The sequence below is a fragment of the Centropristis striata genome, chromosome 20 (assembly GCF_030273125.1).
Source record: "Centropristis striata isolate RG_2023a ecotype Rhode Island chromosome 20, C.striata_1.0, whole genome shotgun sequence".
NCBI lineage: Eukaryota > Metazoa > Chordata > Actinopteri > Perciformes > Serranidae > Centropristis > Centropristis striata.
The window spans coordinates 28,706,865-28,733,853 of record NC_081536.1 but is presented as its reverse complement, the minus strand read 5'-3'; the positions used below and the strand labels follow the sequence as shown (position 1 = coordinate 28,733,853).

At 37.5% G+C, this 26,989-nt stretch overlaps 1 protein-coding gene across 1 annotated transcript in view; it reads left to right on the top strand.

Annotated features, from left to right (window-relative positions):
* The window catches only part of gfra1a (gdnf family receptor alpha 1a), a 133,976-nt gene extending 108,429 nt beyond the window's left edge, over nt 1-25,547 (top strand). Inside the window, exons 8-10 of the mRNA XM_059359918.1 lie at nt 7,069-7,250; nt 18,297-18,344; nt 21,943-25,547. Coding sequence (XP_059215901.1) covers nt 7,069-7,250; nt 18,297-18,344; nt 21,943-22,080 — 368 coding nt within the window. The 3' untranslated portion in view covers nt 22,081-25,547. The remainder of the gene's footprint in view (nt 1-7,068; nt 7,251-18,296; nt 18,345-21,942) is intronic.
* Nucleotides 25,548-26,989: the final 1,442 nt, after the last annotated feature.

The following is a 26,989-nucleotide window of genomic DNA, read 5'->3' as shown; positions in this document are numbered from 1 at the left end:
TTGAGTGTGGCTTATAAACTGATGCGTTAAAATGACTATAGCAGGCGTTACACACTGGCTGCTCTAACGGCGCTGAGTAACTTTAACAACAGTGGATTTTAGAAGGAGCGTGTCTTGAGGGACCTTCTGTCATGGTGCAGCTCTCTGATCCGGCTGGTTAACAACCACAGTGACATCTTGTTACTGATCCCAGAGCTGAGGCACCAAAAAGCTCATTTTTCCTGCCTCCACCTGGAGATCACCACGTCCAACTCGCTGCAGTGTCAGTACGTTGATTTGCCATTTTTTTTTAGATAATCAGCGGACATGCGGGCGATTTATAGTCATCTGCATATTAATTTGTGGGAGGAGCCGGGGCGTGGCTGGTGGTGATAATTTCACTTGACAAGATTTCTTAAATAAAAATAAATATTGAATAAATAAATAAATAAATAAAAATTGTTAAATCTAGAAATAAGCATGTTGAACGCTTAAAATAAGAACTCAACTCTTAAAACAAGATAAATTAAAGCTGCAAGCAGCGATGAACTGGCCCGGGCAGAGTGCACTGACAATTATTTGTTTCTTACCAAGATAAAAAAACATATTGTTTTAAGAGTTATTTATTTTATTTTAAGTGTTCAACATGCTTATTTCTAGACAAGAAATCTTGTCAAGGTAAATTATCTGTCTTTTTCTTAAATTACGATTATTAAATCTAGAAATGGTTAATGGACCTGCACTTATATAGCACTTTTCTAGTCTCTTTGCAACCACTCAAATCGCTTTACACTACAGACTGCACTCATTCACCCATTCACACACACACATTCATACTGGCATGGCTGGTGGCTGGTGGCTGGTGGCTCGTGCATGTGCGCTCAGTTCCAGGCTGGTTGGGATGTATCAAGGAAAGGTGAGCTGAACCTGGCGTAAGCACAGTTTGATACATGTGGAGGTGAGTTTGCTCAGGTGCTTTTCTAGTTTTGGGAGTACGCCATCTTTCAGGATGAAAGCTACGCACTCTTTGATACATGAGGCCCCTGAACTGTGTCTTTGCTTCTCTGTCTTGTAATTCTTCTTGCAACCCCTTTGCGATCCTTGGAGGGGTCTCTATAACCACCAGGTTGGTAACCACTGCATTAATATTTTCCAGAAAAACATTGGAGCTTTAATGTATTCAATGTGATGCCTCCCCATTCCCACAGTATGTACAGAATATGCAAAGGTCACACCATCCAACATGATCATAATTCTAGTGTTACAGCAAACCGTGTACATGTAAAGTGAGATAAAGTGGTAATGTCTATCTCTGAGGGGCAAATTCATACTTCCTACACAAATATGTGCTGCAGTGGGAAGATGATATCATGTTTGTTTGTGAAGGTTAAATGAATGTTTGCTTTAGTGCTTTAGAAAATGCCTGTGTGTGTACTTTAATCTTTCTGAGGACCAGTTTTTCAGACCTTGAAAGTGAGGAGGATTTTTGAAAAGCAAGGGCATTTGTTCTGGTCGTTGGTTCTTAAAAACTGTTTAGGGGTCAGGAGTTCCTTTCAGACTTTATAATAATAATAGTGATGAATTGTTGTTACAAGGTGAGACCCACATAATATAATTTTCGGGTCAAGTGTGTTGATGTCATCCCTTCCCAGAAAAGGTGATTGACTGTAGAGGCAGCAGAGCTTTTACTGAAAATGATGAGACCAAGTTACTGAACGCTCATTTGCTAAATCTGCGTCATCGAACGCAGCTGCAACACTGCAAGTATGGTTTACAAAGTGAAAAAAGGCATATGCCAATTTGATTAGGATAGGATTATTTTCAAGAGGATTTGTTTGTAATTTGTTTTGTCATTTTGATTGATTTGTAATCTTCGAACAAACTCGGAGGTGGTGTATTCAAATTGTTTTTCTGTAATTGCTGACTCACTGTGAGCCAAAGGAAATTCAATTGATTGAGAATAATAAAGTGTTTTTTATGTCAGACAGCCACCAGATAGAGAAATTTACATTTTCTATTGTATTTAATATCTAGAAAAAAACACATGCACGTCTGACATCCTGAGGCTTCATTTGAGATGCTAACGGTTTTTCACACATGGTCACTGTGCTGTGAGTATAATTAGGCCTTAGGTGAGCAGACAGAGGAGCTAGGAAAGAGCCCATCAACACTTACAATATGCTCATCAGCCTTCTGCTGTCTCGGCACAAAGCTACCACTTCCAAAATTACATGCTCACACACACATAAGCAAAAATTAAATATGCACATGCACACTCATGAGCAGAGTCGCACGGATCAGGGCTGCAGGATATTGACAGAAATTACTTATTTTATGCTGATTACTGCATCTCCGATATGAATGTCAGCACATGTTGGCAGCTTTTTAAACACAATTTCTTTGGCAAACAAATAAAGCAGCATTGTTAGTTTGAAAAGAATGAAAGATTTGTTCCAAATGCCAGTTCATTCACTGCAAAAAGGTGTGTCTAAAAACAAGATAAAAACACTAAATCTGAGGGAAATTGCCTTGCTGCATGGACAGATAATTTCACTTGACAAGATTTCTTAAATTAAAATTGTTAAATCTAGAAATAAGCATGTTGAAAGCTTAAAATTAGAACTTAACTCTTAAAACAAGATAAATTAAAGCTGCAAGCAGCAATGACCTGACAATTATTTGTTTCTTACCAAGATAAAAAAACATAATTTATCTTGTTTTAAGAGTTATTTATTTTATTTTAAGTGTTCAACATGCTCATTTCTAGATTTAACAATCTTAATTTAAGAAATCTTGTCAAGGTAAATTATCTGTCCATGCAGCAAGATCATTTCCCTCAGACACACCTTTTTTGCAGTGTATGCTTACTTTTTTAATGCATACATATACATTAAAACAAACAACACATTTTTTTTTTGTTCCTTCAGTCATCATCACAAATGTCCCTCTATTAGCTATTATTAGGAAAGTCTGTTCATCTTTTGGGACGTCTGGTCACCAGAGGTAAATCCAGCACAGCAGACGAAGCAAGGGAGTCGCCGGATCTACTTAGTTCAAGATTAATAGTCACGTTTATTAAATGTGCAGAGTGGAACTAACTCAAAGGTTCTTTTGAGGTCAGGGTGAGTCGAAGCAGACGTCAATTCCACAAGTGGAAGGAACAGAAAGAGGAGAGTTGGTGAGAGTAACTCTGAATGTGTGTTTAAATCTGTGCAAGTCCAGTGAATATATTTACATGCATACTAGTATCCAGGTGTCTTGTCCTTGACAGGCTGTCAAAAAAATATTCAGATGCATAAATTATAGTCCATGTAACCTTAATTTACCTCTCCAAGAAATCCACAGTATTTCGGTCTGTCAGGGCTGCAATCACAAGCTAAGCTGTTGAGGACTGAGGGTAACTCTGACCTGTTGAGATGCAAGGAACACCCTGAGAATCCCCTCACTGCAAAAAAGGTGTCTAAAAACAAGATAAAAACACTAAATCTGAGGGAAATGATCTTGCTGCATGGACAGATAATTTCACTTGACAATATTTCTTAAATTACGATTATTAAATCTAGAAATGGTAAATGGATCTGCACTTATATAGCGCTTTTCCAGTCACTTTGCGACCACTCAAATCACTTTACAGTACAGACTGCACTCATTCACCTATTCACACACACATTCATACTGGTGGCAGAGGCTACCCTAAACGGTGCCACCTGCCACCATTGGGAATTCATTCTCACGCTGATGAACGCAGCATCAGGAGCAATTTGGGGTTCAGTATCTTGCTCAAGGATACTTCGACATGTAGGCTGCCATGGTCAGGGATTGAACCACCAACCCTCCGTTCGGTGGGCAACCCGCTCTACCAACTGAGCCACAACCGCCATAAGCATGTTGAACGCTTAAAATAAGAAATTAACTCTCAAAACAAGATAAAATAAAGCTGCAAACAGCGATGAACTGGCCCGAGCAGAGTGACCTGACAATTATTTGTTTCTCACCAAGATTAAAAAAAAACTTTAGATTTAGAAGTGTTAGACAATTTATCTTGTTTTAAGAGTTAATTTCTTCTTTTAAGCGCATGCTTATTTCTAGATTTAATAATCTTAATCTTAAGAAATCTTGTCATGTGAAATTATCTTTCCATGCAGCCAGGTAATTTCCCCCAGATTTAGTGTTTTTATCTTGTTTTTAGACACACCTTTTTTGCAGTGTGTCCATAGTTCTCCCAGTGTAGAAAACAGCTGTGTACAACACATTTGCCACAGGTAGAGAATACCACACAGCTTCCAGGAAGAAGGTGGATTGTGTGTTCATCACTGGTTACTGGTAACTGCTGCCATGGTCAGGGATCAAACCATCAACCCTCCAATCGGTGGGCAACCCGCTCTACCAACTAAGCATGTCGAAATAAGCATGTTGAACGCTTAAAAAAAGAAATTAACTCTTAGAACAAGATAAATTAAAGCTGCAAGCAGCGATGAACTGGCCCGAGCAGAGTGACCTGCAGATTATGTGTTTCTTACCAAGATAAAACAAAAACTTTAGATTTAGAAGTGTTAGATAATTTATCTTGTTTTAAGCGTTAGTTTCTTATTTTAAGTGTTCAACATGCTTATTTATAGATTCAGTAATCTTAATTTAAGAAATATTGTCAAGTGAATTTATCTGTCCATCCAGCAAGATCATTCCCCTCAGATTTAGTGTTTTTATCTTGTTTTTAGACACACCTTTTTTGCAATGCTCGTTTCTCTTGCTTACAGACATATCAGGAAACAGGTCAGCAGGAGTAAGGTTACCATGGGTGCTTTAAGAACAGACCATAGGTCACTGACTGGAGAATAACCTGCTGTCCATCTTCCATCATCAACAGTTTTCAACATCTGGAGGATGGATGTTGCCAGCGCTGCAGCAGGTGCTCCCTGGGCCCTGCAGTGCAGCTTTAGGACTGAATGATGGCACAATGTGGAGGCGTGGACTTGACTCAGCACATTTACTAACTTCAGAAAGAGGCTCACAACTTTATTGTTACTCAACAAGTCCTCATGCCAAAGAAAAACTACAAGAATGACTCATATCGGTGTTTTCTGCTGACTCTATGCTTATTCTGGTTGAATAGGATAAACTGAACCTCCTTTGTGAAGCAAATATTGCACTCATTTTTAAAATAAACTTACACTGAACGCTTGCATGAACCACTTGATACTCTCCTGCTGGTGCCAGCGTCATATTTATAGACAGAGCAGTTATTCAGGCAGGTGTACAAATTATGAACAAAAGCCAACATCACTTGTTAATGACTCACCTCTGAATGAATGATTCTAATTCAATAGCAGGAGATGATGTGAAAAGAGAGGAGTACAAAGAGAATACTGATGGGTGACTGCTTTGATAAACAACTCCATGAAAAGTTGTGTTTATTTTTGATAGGAGATAAATTACAGCTTGTGTCAGTAAGTTTGTAAAGAAAAAACCAATTTGTTTTATTATTTTTTTTTGTATTTGGCATTAAATATGGCAAAGAATACAATGAAATGATCCAATATGTAATATGAATATATGCTGTACATCATGTAGACACAGCCATATGTCTCTGCACATAGAATATATTGTATTAATGTATATATAAATATTTCAGTGGGGTTAAAGAGCCGTTATGCAGATCAGCTCTTCTTTCCTTTACCACAGTATCAGGGTCATAATTCACTGTTGGAAGGAAGAATATCATTATGTTCAAACAGCAGCTCTGTAAAGCTCAGCTTTCCTCTGATGTGTGTGTGTGTGTGTGTGTGTGTGTGTGTGTGTGTGTGTGTGTGTGTCTTTTACATCAAAGCCATAGAACGCTATTAATAGGGCCACTAATGGACTCTAATGGTAAATAGCCACATCAGCACTCAGGTTTTTGACTGTGTGGTGAATTTATAATGTAGGGAAGTGATAACAAAACTTAAGTACCTTCTAACTCGCCTTTAATTGTGGTTTAGGCGGGTGCAATTTAAAGCTTTATTTTAACATGGGGACTAACAAACGTGTGATTCATGACAAGATGCAGCTTTGTGCTAAAGCGACCTGCTCGGAATAACGACGTAGTATTTCTGGTGTGCCTAATAAAACTACTTCTTTACCAGCTCAGCATATTTCAAAGGCAGACTCATCAATATCCGTTTTTTTAGCCTTTAAGTAAAACATTACTTATGGCATGTTAACCATTAATATGCCATAAGTAATGTCGGACTACCAACTTGAAAAGGAGTGGCTTTGACATGTTGCAGAACCAAAAAGCAAATGAGAACCAAAAAGAATGAGAAAATAGGACATAAGTGTAACTGTTTTTATGGGGAAAAACAATTGTATTTATTTTATTTTAATTTATTTAATTTGTATTGTATTTTATTTTGATACATACATTCCTAAACACATTCATGCATGCACACAAGTATGCATGCATTCATGCATGCATACTTGCATGAATGCATGCATACCCACATACAGTACATACACACACGCAATGCCCACATAAAAATATAGTATACATAGTATTATAAGATTTTATTAGGGGCCGGGCTGCTTAAGGTGCCAGGACCCTAGTCTTCCTCTGCATTCTTTCTTGTGCTTCAAGATGTTTGAGAAGTTTCCACTGTTCATGAAAAATGTGACAAAACGTTGGAGTCATGGTATCTCCAAAACACAATTATTGACAGGATTTTGTATTTTGATCTTGTTAACAATTACAGTCAATGCAAGAATGTCTTCGTTTCAGTTATGCAGTATCTGTTGAAATGACATTGAAACCTTGAAGTGCACCAGATTAATTCATGTAGGTTGCAAATGTTCAAAGTTTTCTTCACCCCAACCACCCCGCCATGCATAAAAAATTGTCAGGCACAGGATTTTTTCCTGCTTCTAGCCCTGTTAACATCTTAGTCAGGATGATTGCTTATTCTGTCAGATATGTCAGTCTGTGTCACCTGTTTGCTTTATGGAAGGTGGCTCAGACTTTCTTTACTTTATGCCCGCCACTCACCTTCCTGAAAAACTTTTTTTTTTTTTTATGTTCACAGCTTATAATATCTGTCTCTCAATTTCCCTTTGTAGGTAATGCCATCCAGGCCTTTGGGAATGGGACAGATGTGGGAGTGTGGCAGCCGATGTCCCCAGTCCAGACCACCACCTCCACCACCACCCCCTACCAGAGGAACCGTGAACGCAACCCCAACACCATCGACAACAACATCAACACAGACCCCGGCATCTACCACTTCTGTGGCAGCCTACAGGTAAGACACACACACACACACACACACAGAGAAGCTAGTTTTGTATTCAGAGTGTGACTCTGTTGGGGGGCTCAGGGGTTTCAGCCAGTCTGGGACAAACCTGATCCTATAACATGAAACATTTTCTGTATGGAATGAAAGTTTTTACAGATGGATGAAGCTTCTGAGTCACCGGCACTCTATATCTGACCTGCTGATCTTTCTATCCTTTTCTATCACTCTCACTCTCCATATGTCTACAATGTCTGTTCATCTGCTGCAGCTTTCTGTTTCTATTGCATACCTCACTGCCTCGTCATGCTCTGCCTCACTTTCTTTCTCTTCTAACTTTCAGGTCCACTCCATTTGTTTATCTCATATTGTCACAATACCACCTGTCTGGTTAAAGCAGTGAATCAAATACTACAAAAAAACTTTATTTTGTTGTCCATATTGCAAACACAAGTCTGTCTTGTGCATAAAACCATGCAACAGTCTAGAAAGCAATTTACTGTAAACAACCTCAGACAAGCAAGTGGCTGGTGGAGAAAGTGGAACATTTAGCAGCTAAATAGCCAGATTTTTGTCTCAGCTGCTGGTAGAGACCAAACCAGAGCTAAAAGGAGAGTGAATATTGGATTTTCAACTCCTATGGAATGTTAATGCTGCTGTGTCTTGAGGCCAAACTATATATCAGTCTGCCAATTTTCTTGGCCTATCAAAGACAGATAGGCTGATGTGCTGATATGAAAACTTTTTACAGATTATATTGCAGAAAAAGATGCTTGGGTAATTTAGAAAGGATGTCATGATATAGTTTGTACAACAGAGCACGTTCCAATTTACAATCAAGGTGGTAAGCAGCATAGAAAGCGAGACAAAAAGCTGCTACTTCACTAAAATGTCATTCAACATGACACAAGAGCTTAAAGTCACTGGAGCACAATACAGCTGGCGTTACAGTGTTACATACTAGAAAAGTTACACTGACATTTTGGAACATAAAATCACCATTTTCCCTAAGTTCAGGGAAGACTAAGGTGCAAATAATTGTTGTGTTTTTCACTTAAAAATCTATAATCATACATAATGATGTGGACCATTTTCACTAAAGCTAGTGCAGATAATAAATGAACAACATGACTCCCAAAAAGCTTAAAGACAAACTTTGCTAAAGAAATTCTCCAGGGACCAACTTCAACCATTACTTCTGGAAAAAGTAATTTAGTTGTTTTGATGCTCTCCACAATAATTTTACATTTTCTTGCATTAGCTGGTGGCCAAAACAGCTTTTATGGTAGATAAACCATGAAAACTGCAATATTGGCAAGCTTCTTGTCCCTTTCTGCATTTACATTATAACATTGATAGGAGTATAGTGGTAATGTTAAATATCTAGTTACTATTATTGGTATTGGCAGCAGCCCCAAAAATCCAGTATCAGTCAGGCCCTGATATTAGCCATAACGGTTTGATATTACAGCAGTATAGTATGTCATTTGTTTTGGGCTCTCTCCACCGTGTGGTTTGTAAAAATCACAGATGTCACTTTTATACAGTGTCTTATAAATGTTGTGAAAGGGGAAATAACAAATAACATGAATACCAGCCAAGGTTATTATACTTAACGAAAATTAACAAAATAACGAAATATCATTTTTTTTTAAACAATAACTAACTGAAACTGTATTGTATGGTTACAAAACTAACTAAAACTAACTGAAATTATAGTGAAAATGTCCTTCGTTTTCGCCTTTGTCAATTTTTTTCATACGTAAACCTTTTTGGTTGATATGAAATCTATTTCATCTATTTGGTTTTATGACTTAATAAACTGTTTGGAGCTGAGATGGATCAGACAAAGGAAATAAAGGAGCATTTATTGTGACCTTTTTTCAAAAAGGTCACAAAACTTAAACTAACTTAAACTAATAAAAACTGAACTAATTAGTTTCCAAAAAACTAATTAAAACTAGCAAACTCACTCTGAAAACTAATTAAAAACTAGCTGAATTTGAAAACAAAAATTCACAACGAAATTAAAACTAATGAAAGATCCAAAACTATTATAATGTTGATACCAGCATTAAAAGGGGCAACTTTGTGATAACTTTTACCAAATAATTGTGATTACGTCGTTGCATTTTTAGTCAACATGTAAAATATTTTTAGAATCCACTCTTGCAGGACCAGCAGTGTCTCACTGCAGCAAATCATTAGTGAAAGTATCAGTGCTTTCATAAAATATTACTTTGATCTCATGTTTTGCTTGTGGCATAACATCAAAATGTTACTATGACTCATTCATCCTCCACTTGTCTTTTTCCCGTTTTAGTCCTGATCTGATCTGAGTGTTTCTGTCCGGCTGTTGACTCACTCAAGTGTATAGATCCATCTGTCTACCTGTATGTGCCAGCACCATTGTGCCCGCTAAGACTCTGAGACTGTATTTGTCAGCTGAAGCAGCCACTCCAGCTCTGCAGGAACAACAGTTATCTGGCTGATGAAACAGAGGGATCACAGGCAGCAATCCTGAGCACCGGTGATGGGCTCCTCCTGGGTCAGGGAGGAAGTGGGGATAATACTGTCATTACCAGCAGAGCGATGACGGAGCTTTTCCACAAATAATAACACTGACACCCGGTGAAGCATCATAAAATCACTAAAATTATTGTTTACCCACAATAACAGAAAATCCCCCAGCAAAACTGAAATCCACCTTAATCATTTCTGTCTGCAAAAACTATAAACATCACTTTTCATCTTTATGTTGCTGTTATTGTTTATACTGTGTCACACTCTTGTAGTGAACATGCATTACCAAGCAGAGCTTCTCAAGTGTTGTTGTTATTGCATGGGGGATTATTGTCTATGTTATGGCTTTAAAGCCCCAGTAGCAACGTATTTTATTCACTGAACATACTCAGAAATAATATTTTAACCTCCCAAGTTTAAGCAGTATAATTTTAGTATTTTTTTACCACATTGGGAGAAGCAGAATAAGAGGTTCATTGGGAACATGCTTCAGGCTACATGACACATCTGCATTTAAATGTACTCTTTTAGCTCTGTTTTGGTCTCTACCATCTCCAAAATTTAATATCTGACTGTTTATGTGCTAAAGGCACTACTGTGTTCACTTACTGTCTATCTCAGGGGTAGACAACCTGAGGCTCCGGATAATTATACAAAAATTAATTACTGATTCCTTTACATTTTTATTTATCAATGGCGTCAGCCCGTTTGTATTATTCAATTTTAAAAATGTGCAGCTAATATATGGCATTAAAAAGTCAACTAAAATGTGCATCGTAGCTTACAAAACTTACAAAAGTCCGGCCCGGTGCCTTAACCTCTAAATTTTGTCAATTTCAAGTCTAGTTTTGAGTTTTTCTAGCTAGGTGAGCATTTGATTCCAATCTCATGAGATATTTCTTACAAAATCATATTAATAAATGCTCCTTATGGCCTATTGGTAATGTTGGTAGGCTAATTTAGACTGAGTAGGTTGTTTTATCTTCAATGTGAGGCTCAAAATAAGGTTAGCAGCTCCATTCCAACATTTTTTCTCTTTGTTTAGCCAACAATGCTCTTTTGTTAGTAGAGGTTGCAGACCCCTGGTCTATCTGAAGTGTTTTTACTCTTCAACCAAAGGTGAGAAATGAATGAGCTGAAAGATGCTAAAATGCTCTGCAGAGCTGTGTGATAACTCTCTGTGGGTTTGTCACTTTCAGCAGACTCACTCTTATATGGTTCTTTAGTGATCTTTTTCTAATGAAATTATATCGGATATTCTGTAGCATTGAAATGCAGAAAACAGGATTAGTGTTTGTAACACTTTCAAAGTGTTTGTAACACTTACTTCGTGATTCATTAGAGTAATTCTCCTCCTACACCCGAAAAAACCCCAGCACCAGTCAATATGATAGCTGAATTTCAATGTTGATAATTGCAGTGGCTGAGGTTCCCTTTTATTTAAGAATAATTCACAGATTGTGCCATAACATTTTGTCAATGACACAAACACATATATGCAGACATTCAGTCCTGCAAGATTAGCTCACACAGACAGATATTGAGACAGATGCAAGTACACACAAATGCAAGTGCACACACACATATACACAGTGTGTACTGATAATTAGCTTTGGTGGTGTACTGGTGCGTGTGTGCTGTTGGCGCTGCTCTGATAGCACGTCAAATACAACTTAATGAGAGAGTTGTGATAAACCGCTTTTCTAGTGTGTATGTGGCAGTGTAAAGCTCCTCTGTATATTGGCTGCATGCATGTAGGCTGTGTGTATGACTGTATGTGTGTGTATGCATCAAGGCAGACTATACCATTGTAATGACACAGTCGAGGGACAGTCGTGTGAGAAGATTCACTGATCTCTCTCTTTCAGACACACGCATGCAGAATAACAACACTTAACCAGTGCCTCTGAACTTCTCCACTTCCTGTCAATGACAGCACAGCAACACTCAGAGCTGTGAGTTTACCTTAAAAGAGAAAGAGTCGAAGACTGGAGGATAAAAAAGCAAATGTATAACCGGTTAAAAGCTCCTCTGCTCTCAGTGACATTGTTCGTTTCAGGAGCGAAAAGACAATTTACATTTTGTCAATGTTACTAATTCAAGTTTGACTCTTTCAGCAAATGTTCAGTTAACACAAGCAAAGTGCTTTTGACCTTATGTTTCTAAGTAAATAGAGGAGAACCAATTTTCTTTCTTGTTTGCATTACCTGTACTGAAGAGTGTTGTCCTTCATTTTAGCCATGCTGTGACTATATGGGTGCCAATGTCAGTCAGTCAATATCTCAGCAACGATTGGATAGATTGTTGTTGAAATTGTTGAAATTTTGTACAGACATTCATGGCCCCACAGAGCCTTCCTGAGCAGTGCAGCTCTGTGTATGATGCACGTGACTCTGAGAAAAATATACAGTGAAATGATGTTTTGACAGCCATTCTGATATCATACCGGCAAGATTATACCTTTCACTATAGATTTAATGTATGCACTTCCTGTTTCTGTTGAAAGAAAAAAGCCCTGCAATAGATCTGTGGAGCAGAATTCATATATTAATAGGGCTGTTTCCACTACCACCCAATACCCAGAATGAGGCGGGTCTCACTCACCGAAACGCCCCTAATTTGAATACGAGCCATCCGGAGCGGACGTTTGTCAGGACTTTTTTAGTCCCTGTAGAAGAGCAGGGTCTTTTTTTCTCCCCTGAAAACAGCCTGGTTACTGATTGGATAGATCACTAAGCAGGATGTGATGTAGTACTCTACATGACAACAACACACGCCATTTGTAAAAGCCGGCGAAGCAGTGTTCCCCACTTAGCGACTTTGTTGCTAAATTTAGCGACTTTTCAGACCCCCTTAGCGACTATTTTTCAAGAAAGCGACTGGAGACAAATCCAGCGACTTTTTCTGTTGTTATTGGAGACCTTTGGAGACCCCTTCTTGTCTTCTTCTTAACGAAATCTTTAGAAAAAGATCAGGAATATATATATATATATATATATATATAGACCTTTTTTGGATAAAATGTGAATTGCATGGCTCCATAAATTTGTAGAGTACCTGATTTTCATTGTGGAAATACAAATTTAAATGTTAAGTTATTTTGATTATGGACATTATAAAAGGCAAAGCCAATGCAGATGGCAGGCAGCTCCACAGCAGCACAGCAGTAGAAATGTCTCTGTGGACACTACTCCGGTGCGAGCTGGAGCAGTTCAGTAAGGCAGCCATCAAGCTCTCCTCAGCTCAACATTTCACTTTATTTAATACTTTGGTCTATCAGCCCCAACTCCTCTATACTTACTATACTCATACTATATGTTTTGCACTAATTAGAAACTGTCAGCGTGCTTACACGCTAAACTAAGATGATGAACATAGTAAACTCTATTTTTCCCTGCAATGTCTTGGTGTCATGTGAACGTGGAACAAGTGTGAAGATGTTTTCTTTCTCATCTTCTCCCTCTTGAGTTTTAAGAGGAAATTAAAAGCCTAGCCGGACTGCTTTCCCTTTTTCATCACACAACAGAGCTAGTGGGACCCACAGCAAACCCACCACAGATAAAACAACTCATACACACACGCCAGAATGAAGAGGAAAACATACACACACACACACTCACATAGCAATGCACAGTGTGCAAGCCCCAGGGCTCCATCGGCCTGTTCTTATGAATATAGTTGACTCCCGTGCAGGCAGGAAGTGCCCTGGACAAATATGGAAATCTACCACATGCTAATGTGACTTTTAGGAACAGGCAGGTATTAGGCAAATCCAAAAACACGTGGACAAAAGGCAGGAATATATATTTAAATTTGTTGACGTCCAGGTCTCGTTGAGTTTAAAAATAGGCATTGCAGTTGTTTAATATTAAAGGATACAGACAAGGTATGCAAATGTTTATATGGTTTCCTTACACATGCAATCACAAGCAAAGCTTTTACAGTGAAGGCATGATCTAATTCAAAGTTCACCCAAGTTGCAGAAACCCTAATGATAGCTACAAGTCTGGTTTTATTTGGTAGATTTTGAGATACTGTATCCATCCATCTCACAGAGAGGTTTATATAAAGACTGAGACACAATGTAACCAAAAATCTGCATGGCTAGATATGACTAGAGATAAGTGTGAAATATGGTTAAAATACTGCATTTGTTAGACATAATAGTGCTCCAAATGATCAACCACCTATCAGTATCAGACGAGGGCAATATCACTGAATGATGGAGGACAGAAGCAGACTTCCATTTGGTTAATAATATTGCAAATAATTAGATAATGCTACATTATGAATAAAGGCCGTATTGGATGAATTAGTCATGATACATGATCAATATAAACAAACCTTTTCCAATATCAGCAAAGACCTTTTTAAGGTGAAACCAAGGTTATCATAGTTAACGAAAACTATCAAAATAACGAAAACTAGAATTGAAAAAAAATTTCCGTTAACTGAAATAAAAATAAAAACGAGAGTTTAAAAAATAAAATAACTAACTGAAACTGTATTTTGTGGTTACAAAACTAACTAAAACTTTTTGGTTGATATGAAATCTATTTCATCTATTTGACTTAATAAAGTTATTGGGGCTGAGATGGATCAGACAAAGAAAATAAAAGAAACATTTATTGTGACCTTATTGAATCTTAGACCCAACACATACCCCATTACAAAACAACTAAAACTAAGCATTTTAATACAAATTAATTAAAACTAGCAAACTTACTCTAAAAACGAATTAAAACTAACTGAATTTGAAAACAAAAATTGACAACAAAATGAATACTAAAACTAATGAAAAATCCAAAACTATTATAACCTTGGGTCAAACAGGTGAAATGTTTTAGTGGTGATTGAGTTGTAATTTCAGGAGTTGCTCGACCCTTTTGTTAACATTTAGATCACAGATTGTCCCATTAATTAATACAGCAAGACAAGCCTCTAAACTACAGTATGTGTTAGTCTTGAGTCATGGTGGAGGCATTATGACAGTACACATTAGCAGCAGATGGAGCCCCACTTACAAATGGAATCTACATTCTAAGATCCACTTGCATATAGTTTAAATGTCCAAATGTTTTGTTGTGAAACACTCAATGTGCCCTCAGGATTTCAGACTTTAGCTACAAGCTGTAAATGTTTATTATCATTATAATCTCCCAGTGTCTCTATCTCAGAGGTTTCAAACTTTTAATGCATCCAAACAATGACTCCTAACACAGATGGGACCTCATCATGAAGCACAAACTGATGTAAGAAGTGATCAGTCATTGAGTTCCTCAGACCACTTTTTTTTGTGCTTCCACGCTTGAAATTCTTTTCTTGTTCTTTTGTTTCGGTCTTTATAAAGAGGCCTGCAAATACACAATGATTTATAGACATAATTCCACCCAAGCTTATTCTTTTTTTTGGCTTTGTGCTGAAGCAAGGGTGTAATAACAGCACATAGTTTCTCACTTTTTTGTGTTATTGTGCCCGCTACATCCTGTAAATCCCTATTTTGGGTCTGAATTCACGATACTGTGTATACTGGAGCCATTTATTATTCTGTCACACCTGCAGCCTGAGCACACACACATACACACACATAAATAACCAGAAGCCAAAAGTGGAGTTACACTCACTTACAGCATCCATCCTGGAAGCAGATATTCAGTATGCAGGTCATTAGAGGCAAAGGAGAAAAGCTTCTATAAAGCCACAAACTCCTAATCAGATGCCTTATTTACAGAATACAGGACAAAAACATGAGATATTCAGACGCTGATTACGAGCTCTGCTCTGCAAATCAGCAAAATCAACTCATCGTGGGTTTGCAATCAACACAAGTGGTAATCACTTTTAGCTCTCACCAAATTTACCTGGAGAGTAAAGACACGGAGGAGAGAATGAAGATTAGAGATGTGATGCATCACCACTCAACAAATGTCATGTTTATTTGTACATTTGTCTTTTTTTCTGTTCTTGACGTGATTGCACACATTTTAAACTGGAGTTTAAAGGCCTCCAATACGTCGTTATAGTTAGAGCTTGTTGAATGAGGAGCAGAAAGCATGTTGGAGTAAACTCTGAGGTCCAGATGCTCGCTGTCAAAGCATTTGTTGCAGCAACTTACTAGAAAGTTCCTAACTCTAACCATGTGCTCCAGATCCTGTCTCAGTTGTCCGATAAGGCACCAATTTGAGCTTTGAGTTGATTGATGTGTGTAGATTCACTCGTCCTGATGATGATTTTAATATTATATGAACCATATATGAATATATTTTTAGATACAGTATATATTTTAATTGCAGCTCAGCCTTTGCAAAAAAAAAATACATGTTTTTTTGGTTTCCAATCCCATTGCTCTGTGCTAGTTCAGTGAAAAGTTTGGAGTTTTGGATGCAAATTCATTGCTACTGTGACCTTTCCCTACTGTAACCAAGTGTTTTAGAGGGTTGAACTTATGCAGACCTCAACCACTAAATACTCAAAGTCAGCGGCGTTTAGGGTTGCAAAGGTGTGGAAAATTTTCGGTAAATTTCTCGTAAATTACCAGAAACTTTTTCATAAGAAGTTTGGAATTTTGGAATATTCCAAATCTGAAACTTTCCTTTTGGAATTATGGAAATTTATGGGAATTAACTGGAAACAAAACCCTAATTTAAACAAACTCTATCATATCCAAACATACATATAAACATTTTGTTTTGTCATAAGCAGACATCGATGCAAAATAATACAATCAAAACATTTCAACAGATTTATTTGTAAGTAGAACTTTTATCAAGATTTAATTATTTTATTGATAGGGGCGGCTGTGGCTCAGTTGGTAGAGTGGTCACCTACAAATCGGAGGGTTGGTGGTTGGATCCCTGACTGTGGCGAAGTATCCTTGAGCAAGATACTGAACCCCAAATTACTCCCGATGCTGCGTTCATCAGTGTGTGAATGAATTCCCAATGGTGGCAGGTGGCACTGTTTAGGGTAGCCTCTGCCACCAGTATGAATGTGTGTGTGAACGGGTGAATGAGCGCAGTCTTTTGTGTAAAGCGCTTTGAGTGGTCACAAAGCGAATAGAAAAGCGCTGTTTTTTACCATTTACCATTTACCACTAACTCCATACGTAAACATGGCTCGCATTAAGTTGACTGTAGAAACTACCTATGGTGGCTTTTTTCACTTGTTTGCCAGCAGTCAGCCCACTCATTCACAGGTTTTCCTGGTAGTCTTTATCTTACCTGAAGGCTAATTTGTTTCTTGCTTGTTGTTGTGAGAGTTTATTCACAAGCTTGTTCGCTCAAGCGCTAATCTCAGTTAATCTTACATTTACACCTTTTTTCTAGAGCAAAACCAACCAAAAACAGGAGCATTCAGTATTTTAGTATTCACTCTTTAGCACTCAGTTTGAAAGCTGGGATGTTTTAAATGAGCAGTTTATAGTATAAAGCGCTTTGAGTGGTCACAAAACGACTAGATAATCGCTATATAAGTGCAGGTCCATTTACCATTTATTTTGCAACCCTAGCGGCGGCTGCTTTAAACTCTGAAGAAGATCTTTTCTTAATCTTAACCAAGTAGCTTTGAGTAAATGAAATTATGCAGACTTCAATACAGAGCTGTCCAATCAGAAAACATGCATTAGTCATTGTGTAACTGACAAAGATGACAGCACATGCTGTTTATGTTACCTGAAGGCCACCGTATTCTCTAACATGTTTCTAAAGGAGGTGGGGGAACAGATATTGTTTGCATTATACAACCTCACCACTACAAGCCACTGAACCTTTGATGTGCATTAGCTAACACTGTCAAGAATTCGTCATTACTGCCGTCATAAAACAGACTCTCACCTTCATTTACACATGAGGAAAATGTGTATGTGTGTGTGTGTGAGAGAGAGAGAGAATCAAAGGCTGTGTGTTTGAACGTGCGACTGCTATTGAATGATAAATCTGAGATGAAATCAGAGTCTGGGTTTGACTGTCCCTCTGTGCTCAGCCTCGCTCTTTTTTCTCCTCTGACTGGAAATATCAGAGGCTTTAAAAGTTTAACAGGCTCTCAGGGTAAACTATCCAAGGTTATGGTAGTTTTTCCAATTTAGATTTAGTTTCCAATCTGTTTTTATGATCGGATCAGCTTTCATAAAGGCACAGATTGAATGTAATGCTTATTTGAAGTTTAGTCACAGTGTCTGAACGCTCGTATCTGTGTGTTGTTTGTACCTGTTGTGTAAACGTATTGACAGAATATTTTCAGTGTGATTAGACAACAGATTGTTCCATCGATTGTTGATCAAAGCAAATTAATTACCGCAGATCCTCTGCTGACTTTCAGTCTCAGCGTGTCAGTCAGAGCTCTGAAATGCTGTTGAGTTGTTATGTGACATGCAAACTTTAAGGAAAAAGTTAACCTTGAAACTTTATAAATATATAATCTGGTTGTCATTTGGATCTTTTTTCAAAAACAAAAGCATCACAATAAACAAGACTGTGTTGTGGGTGTTTTTGGATTGGAACATGAATTGTGATATTTCCTGTCTTCCTGTTGCAGGCTCAGAAATTGAAGTCAAACTCAACTGTTGATGGCGTCTTCTGTGTGGTAAGTTTGTCTTCAGTTGTGTAATAACGTTTTGTGAATTTTGTGAATTGATACTTAAAACATGAATGGATAACAAATGCTGTTCAGATAAAGGATCCGATAATGAAATGTAAAAATACTTGACCTCCTGGCAGCTATTCTGTGTCTACAAAGCCTAACTGCAGTAACTACTTTTTTGGTCAAAATTGAGTTATAACTAAAAATGAACTCCTTGATGTCTGTTTTATCTTGTGACAAAGTTTTAGATTTCAATTTTGCTTAAAATATTATATGAAAACCACAAAATCCAACTCAAAACCAAGCAGTAATTGCACTTACCAATGTCTGCTTTGGATATATATACTAATTTAAACATAAAAATTGTTTTGTTTTTTTTAAGTTTATTTGAAAAGGAAATTATTATTTAGATAGTGATGAAGTAAAAAAGTGAGATAAAATTATATTAAGAGTAAAATATAATATTAAGTCTAAAATGCACAAATCTTTACATAGAGTTGTTTTAAATACACTTATTACAAAATCAATTTGAAAATGTTTATTCACTGAAAACAAAATTTAAAAGCTGAAAGAAGACAACAACACTGTTGTTACTCCACTCTGTCTTTGCATCACTATTAGAACCTTTTTCAGCAATGCAGTAACTACGTTTTTGGGGTCAAAGGTCAAATAAATTGTCATGATTTTTGAGCATAAAAATTACATCATTAATACATGTAGAAATAAGTGTCATATCACTTATCAACATAAAACCAATTTGGCTGGCCAGTTAAAAAAACTGTTAAAAAAACTTTAAAGCGTTTTTTCTCAGTTTTACCTTTTGCGTAGTTACTGCAGTTAGATTTTGTAGGGCAGTATTGTTGTCAGTTTATTTTACAGTTCCCTCTAAACCTTTTAATAGTAACAACATCTCCAACCTAAATGACAGAATAGACAATAGTATTATTGAATAGTCAATCCCACCCATAACGACACATATGGGCATTTTACGGCTCATGATACAGAGCGTAGCGTTCTAAAAATAGCACACACGTCAGGTTTAAAAAAGGTTGGTGCCAGAAGTGAACTAGTTTCTAGGGTGACTTGAGCAACAGAAGTTACCTAAAAATTGGAAGTTAGGTAAAATTTTACTTTTGTTTTCACATGGGACACAAACCCTGTCCTCCTGGTGAATGTCCACCATTTGTTGGACCCATCCACCTCCTGACCTGAGTGTAACATCCGCCATTTAAACTCTGCATCCCTGTCAATCATTACTACTACGTCAGCAAGATGGTGGCGGAGGACAGTCTAAAATGTAAATATGAGTTGTGTTTTTCTGCCTGTTCAAATGCCTTATGTTGACCTCTTTGAGGGCAGACCAGTCATTCTCAAACTAAAACTTTCCTCGACTTTACTTTATTACTTAGCTACAATTATGTTGCAGTTAAAAAGCTTATTTGTAAGGCAACTAAATCTACATTTTCTAAGCGTCTTTTAACAGAGTTATAGCAAAACTTGAAGGCCGCTTAGAGAGTGCAAACCTCCGCCATGGCCAACTTTGACAAAAAAATACCAATAATTGGAGTGACAGCATTATATATATGGTAAATCAAGGTATGTTTGGTCAAAAGTGCATCTTTAATTTGGGAGAATATCACAGGCTGCAAACAACTTGTGTCGGGAGATAAACTGTCAAACCGTTTCACAATGTCATCTCAGAAAACAGTTTAATTTAAGACCACAGGGCAATTGCTCGAGCTATCAAGTAATCACAACGTGTAATCCAACCTTGCTGTTGGAAGTCTGTGACCTCCCTCTGACTGTGATTGCCACGGCAATCCTTCCCGCCTCCTTTGTAAACTCCTGTTCTTTGTAGTTCCTTTGAGGCTGAAATGGGATTGTTGCTTATCTGGTGGCTTTTAAAGTTCACTGTAAATGTCATTGTACAATAATAAGGCACTGTTATGCACTGGACTGACATTTAATAGAGGCAGGGACAGGTCTGGGGGAGATGACCCAGCCGTTAGCTTGCAGCTTTATTAGCAAGCCAAAGACCGGTGGTGAAGCTCCAGATACACATACTTACGCATGATGGCACATGCACACACACACACATACTGGTTTTGATACATCATGGGGACTCCAGTTTCAATAATCACTTGTGGGGACCACCCTTTCTAGAGGTTGTAGAGAGCTGAAAAAAATTGAGTAAACTTGCCACAGCTTATTTTGCCTATGCACACCTTCAAACCTCTGAAATGATGAAGTGATGTTTTAATCAGGCTTTGTGGGGACATCTGGAAAAACCAGTAAACATGCTTTCAGGGTACATCATTTACATAAATTTTGCATATTTCACACAGATTATTAGTGACTAATGGGGACCTACTTTTACATAAAATAATGAAAATGAGATACTTTTCTAAGAAGCCAATTATATAATTTTGACATTTGCAAAAATGGTAAATCATCATCATATGAACATGCTGTGGCATTTCAGTTCATCTTTGTGTCAAAGCAGATGAATATATTTCAGATTTTTTCTAGATGATATCTTTGAATTAAACAGTCTAATGTCTTTAAGTATGCCACATCCTGCATGCAGAAATTAAACCTATGAATCCACATAAAGTCCACTTTATGTCCCAGTCGGTGTATAAGGCACACCAAAATGATTTGTTTTGTGTGTTCCATTAATAAAAACAGACCTCAATATCTTAAACGTGACAATGGCACTTGATGCATGAATTTCTTGGAAGCATTTTATGTTTTGTTGGCCGTCATTCATCAAGCTGTCATGAAATAGATCCCAGAGTCTGCTGTGGAGAAGATCCAGAGGCACCTGCCACAGCTGATTCATGAAACATTCTCATGCCACAATCTGGACATTCAGACCAGCAACAGTTGTGTGGAAACCAGCTGTCTCTGAATATATTCATTTTCCAAAATGACATGAGGTTAATATTACAGCCTTGACAGAGAGGGAACTGATTTATAATCTTTATATATTATAAATGATTCCCCATAAAACATATGTTGAAATAAACAGGTATAATGGAGATGAGTCAGTATATTAGCAGCACAGTTGCAACAGAAAGGGCCGATCAAATAGATGTTCTGCTAATCCTACCTCACCTGTCAACAGTTTATACTGTTTACAATTCAGCTTTGATATATTTGAACTCCTTTTTAATATGTCCTGCTGTCTCAAAACTGTTGTTAGTATGCATTAAATAGATAAACAAAAGAGCATGCAAGCTGTGCTATAATGGTGCAAAAAGAATAGGAATTAGGCTTCTGTCCCAGGTGAAAATTCAGCATCTTCAAAAGGTCACAGTTCTAATAGAAGGTGTGGAAATTGTTCTTGTATTAGAGGAAAGAGCCGGTTAGCCTCAGTATATTATGCAGAGTGGAAAAGGGAATATCAGTAAAACCTTTTTTGACGGATATTTTTGTCTTCACTTTTTGTTGCAGAGGATCATGTTCACTGTGAACTTTAGTAATTGCCTTCTTGCAGCAAAAAACGAAACTTTTCAATGTGTGGGAGGTTTTTGAATCTATAAAAAAAAAAAAGTCTCACGCAGCTCACCTGGACTGTTCCTCTCTGTCTCTCCCTCAGGACCCTCAGATAGACGGTCCAAGTACGTCCAACGCCATCCCGAGAAACTCAGCCGTCTCCAGACGGCCCGTGGGCCTGGCCTCTCTGCTGCCCCCGCTGCTCTGGCTGTGCTACTGCTCCTCGCCGGGCTTCTTGTAGCCTTGCAACAAATTACAACGGACTGACAAACACACATTTGTATAAAAGAAAAAGCAAAACAAGAAATTATATATCCTTTTCTTCTCAGTAATACCTGTTGTACTTTTATTTCCCACTCTCTTTTTATTCCTACTTTATTTGTTTGTTTTTTTATGAATTTTGTTGTTTCATTTTGTTTATTATGTTTTTTTGCATTGCAGCTGTGTGCTAAAGCGGTGATCTATCTACGTGTTAACTCAGTTTGGCTGTGTGTTCCCTTTGGTTAGCTGAAAAAAAGGGATTTAAAGCGTCCGTGTTGCTCAGAAATGAGAAATTCTCGAGCATTACATTCCAATAAACCACAGCAGGTGGCTCTTGGAAAAGGTACACACACAATGTAAATTAGCATCAGTTTTCAGAGTCGTCAAATCAGTTTTCACCCACGTCTGTTTGTGTGTTGAGGCTATAGGTGGGATCTTTAGCTTACAAGTCACAGTCGGTTCAGCGAAGGCTACATTTTATCACTTGGGCAGCCTTTTAGGTGTTATTCAGTCTCCTCTGTGGTTTGTGTATGTTTTGATAATGACGTGATCTGGTATTTTGCATTTTTATGAAAAGTCCACATGGATATTTACCTGACAAAAAAATAATAAACAAATAAAAAAAACAGGGTGAACACCAATAACTTGAAACATCAGAGAACATCCGCGCCCAATCCGTCTTTATTGTAGCTCAAACTGAACACACATCGCCGCTGGCAAAAGCACACAGGCAAAGACCCACACACACATACTGCACATGTTCACACACTCAGACAAAAACACAGAGAAACACACACAGCGCTACGCTTCCCGCTCCCTTTTTTTTTTTACACTTGGGTTTTGCCAACAGAGGGGTATTCAGAGATCACAGGACAGTAGGTTCCACGCTGCTGTGGATGGCTGAATCCACTCCACTCATTAGTGATTGTACATACTTGTTATTGTTAGAAGCCATGTTCAGGGTTTCTCTGTGGAAGGTGCCAGAGGAGCTGCTGCAGTTTCACCTAATTTTTTTTTTTTTTTTGATGTACTTTGCTGCACTGCGTCCACAGAAACAAGAGCTGAGGAAAAAAAAAAGGCTTATTGTTGTCGAGTATATTCAACGGTAACTCACACCTCCATCACGCCGACAGAGCTCAAAGCGTCCTTTTCTGTCAGTCCAGTGTTACGACTTATTGCCTCAATTGTGAAACTGTCAACACGTGTTTGGTGAGGGAGCGATCACTTGATATTGACCATTTGCTAAACCTCAACCACCTTTACAGTACTTACTCCCACTGCAGTAGGCAAGGTATTCTAGTGCAGCATGTTTTCAGTTTTCCGTAATAAGTGAGGAAGAGGTCAAGTTCTTAGTAAGTTTTGTATTTGTCTTTGATTTCAGTAGAAGAAGATGATTATCAAATTTGACTGTTAAAACTGTCTATTATTGGCATGCCCTGCAGCTCACTAATTAATGAATTTCCATTGGACTTTTTACCATTTATGGCCAACTTATTTGAAGATATGATCCTTGATTAAGGGTTTTTGTTTTGCTTAGCTTGTACCCCAACAAATAATGTAGTTTGCTGCAATCCTCTCTTTGGCTTTGGAGCTAAGACTTTAGTGCTACTGTAACAATATATACCCAGATGTGCTCCCATTAGCAGCTCAGAAATCATAATGTTTCATCCTCTTTTGCACTTTTGCTCTCATTTTTAGATCTGGAAAGGTGAAAAAACTGACACCAACTTTCAAGCTCATTAAATACACGGATACAGTTGAGGTCGTTTAGGGCCACGTCTAAAGATATAATGATATTTTCAGAAATAAGATATTTCCTCTGTGTTTTGGCCTCTTGTTCACACAGTTTTATGGCCACAAAAACAGAGATTTTCTCAAACACCGTCTCAGGTGCAGATTATTACAAAACATGTTAAACAGAGTGACGTCATCTTCTTAATTTGCAGATAGCCATTGTAGCATTATGAGTGAGCATGCGCTAGAAATCACAACAATGGCAGAATGTGTTTGTTTATATTTGTTTACCTATGTTACAGACCTCATATTAAAGGAAGCTGAGTTTCACCTGCATGGTACGGCTCCAATTAACTAGACTCAACTTCTCAGCTGCTCCTCGGAGACCCCGAGGCGTTCCCAGGCCAGATGACATATTTAATTCTTCCAGCGTTTCTGGGTCTACCCAAGGTTTTCTTAATAGATGCCTGAACAAACCTGGACTTGCTTCTTTCAATGCGAAGGAGAGGCAGCTCTACTCCGAGATCCTCTCCCAGTCCAGTGTGGTTATTATAGTTAATGAAAACAAGAATTGAAAAAACATTTTCGAGTTTAACAAAAAACGATAACTAACTGAAACTGTATTGTGAGGTTACAAAACTAACTAAAAATAACGAAAATTATAGTGAAAATGTCCTTCGTTTTCATCTTTGTCAACTTTTTTCATACATAATCCAGTGTTTCTATTAGAAAGAGGATTCTGTTTGTGAACATACAGGAACACATGGTAAATATGTTTACTGAGACAGGGATGTCTACACTCCAACCAACATTCAAAACACCTGGAACTGTAAGAGTTAATAACCTTATTGGGACTAAGATGGACAAACCAAAGGAAATAAAGGCAAAATTTATTATAACCTCTTTGAATCTCACACCCAACACATAGCCCATTACAAAAAAACTAAAACTAATAAAAACTAAACTAAAACTAAGCATTTAAAAAAATAAATAAAAATAAACTAAAACTAGCAAACTCACTCTAAAAACTAATTCAAACTAACTGAATTTGAAAACAAAAAATTACAACGAAATTAAAACTAAGACTAATAAAAAATCCAAAACTATTATAATCTTGGTGTGGATGGATTTATTTTGTAAAATGAAGGTTGTGCTGGCACATTTTTCTTTTTTTACCAAAGGGGCCAATATGTTGTGTAGACAGGGCTTGGTTGAGCACCACCTCATCCAAGTTAAGAGCTTAATTACAATGGTGAATCATTATTTGGAGATCGGGTTCAGCAAATGGTCAATTCAGTCTCCTGCAGCAAACACATGCCATGTGACTTATGTACTGTTTGTCAATAGTTGAAGCATTTTCTATGTTTGCTTCTGAGGACTGCTGGGAAAATACAAAAAAAAAAGCCACCGCATCGCGATCACGTTTAATTCTCAGTCGTAGACGCATCTGTTCTCATCAGCTCCTTCAGACGGAGGCTTATGCTTTGTGAATTCTCCTCACAGGAAATACGAGCTTGTCCCCTTACAACATGTGATCCAACACGTTTACATACATCACTGTGGCATGTTCAGCAAATTACGTTAACCATTGGGACAGTGACAGGAGCATTTATGACACGCTGCTTGGGTTCATGTAGCTTCTCTAAAACATGATTAATGTATAGTAGAACTTAAATGTTATTTACCGAGCATAAACATGGTATATGCACTGTATGTACTTGGCTGAAACTATAAATTGGACAAATAAATGTCTGATGATATTCTATTCCAGAGCATTGTGAGCTATTTTGACATTCAGATACAACATAGAGTACATTGAATAAACCAGAATATTGTTTTTATAACAACTTATGTGTATATTTCTCCCAGTATGTACATGATTATGGAATATTATTGCATCTGAGAAAGAGGATATCAATGTAACTCTCCTACTGTAGTTATATAAGACTGTATTTCCTAAGCATATTGTTTTGTACCATAGCCCCATTTATGATGTTGCTTAAATATAGTATTTGATTTTTTGGCTAAGATTTGAACTTATTTTTCTATCTTTTACTATTTTCTGTTTTGATGAGTTGAAGTGAATGAGGTGGACCGGGCACAGATAGCTCATATTTAAACTGTTCAACTTTTTTTTAGACTGTTGAGTGCTGTTACTATAATTATTTTGGTTTTACTGCTAAAATAATTGCGGTGACAATAACTACAAGTTGAACAAGGAAGAAAATTGTCTTTGCATGATGATGGAGAAGGAAGCAAATCAGTGTTTAAAGATAAATACATTGTATACCATACGAATGAAGGATTTTTGGGGTATATTTGAGCAGAGTTGGGAAAACTCCCACAGATTAATGTTTGCAGTTTGGAGGAAAAGTGACATGTTATGAGTTGCTACATGACAAACACTCTAACTGGGACTGATTACACTTCTCAGAATTGTGTCTTACAGTACGTCTGATCTTTTTTATATTTAATCCCAGTGTCATATCTTCATTGGACCTGGAATATGAGATAAAGTGAAGTTTATACAGGTGGTCATAAGTCCTCAGAGCTGCGGCCACAGCCTCCTGATGTAAGGGTCCCACTTTTGGACAAGAAAAAGTTAAAGATGTTAAATATGTTTGCTGTCAATCTCCATCCCATTTGTTGTTTGAAAATACCAAAAATGGCTTTTTGGAGATGCAGACTCCCTCAGCTATCCGGCATCATTAACTTCTTAGCTTGTGAAAATGTAAAATCTATTGTACAAAAGTTATGATTAAATACTGTTAAATCACCCAGACTGTGTGAATGTTGTGTTATTTCATTTGAACAAAGATGAAGAAAGCAACCTTCAGACATGTGGAAAACAGATGAGTTGATAAAGCCTGATACAAACCTCAGAAGGTAATGTTGTTGACCTCGGGTTACCAAACCAAAGAAACTGTGAAGTGAAAAGAGATGAGACCGGATAAAGAAAGTCATATGAGGTTTGTGACTGCTTTGACAGGGAGGAGTCACTGCAGGTCAGCTGAGCATTCACTGATACTTTATTATCCAGTGCTGCATGAGGAGAAACAAAAGGTGAAGCAGAAACAAAGACAGAGGTTAACCCTGTACATACTCAAGACATTAGATATTTAAGCTGTAGAACCATATAAGCTGTATAACGCTGC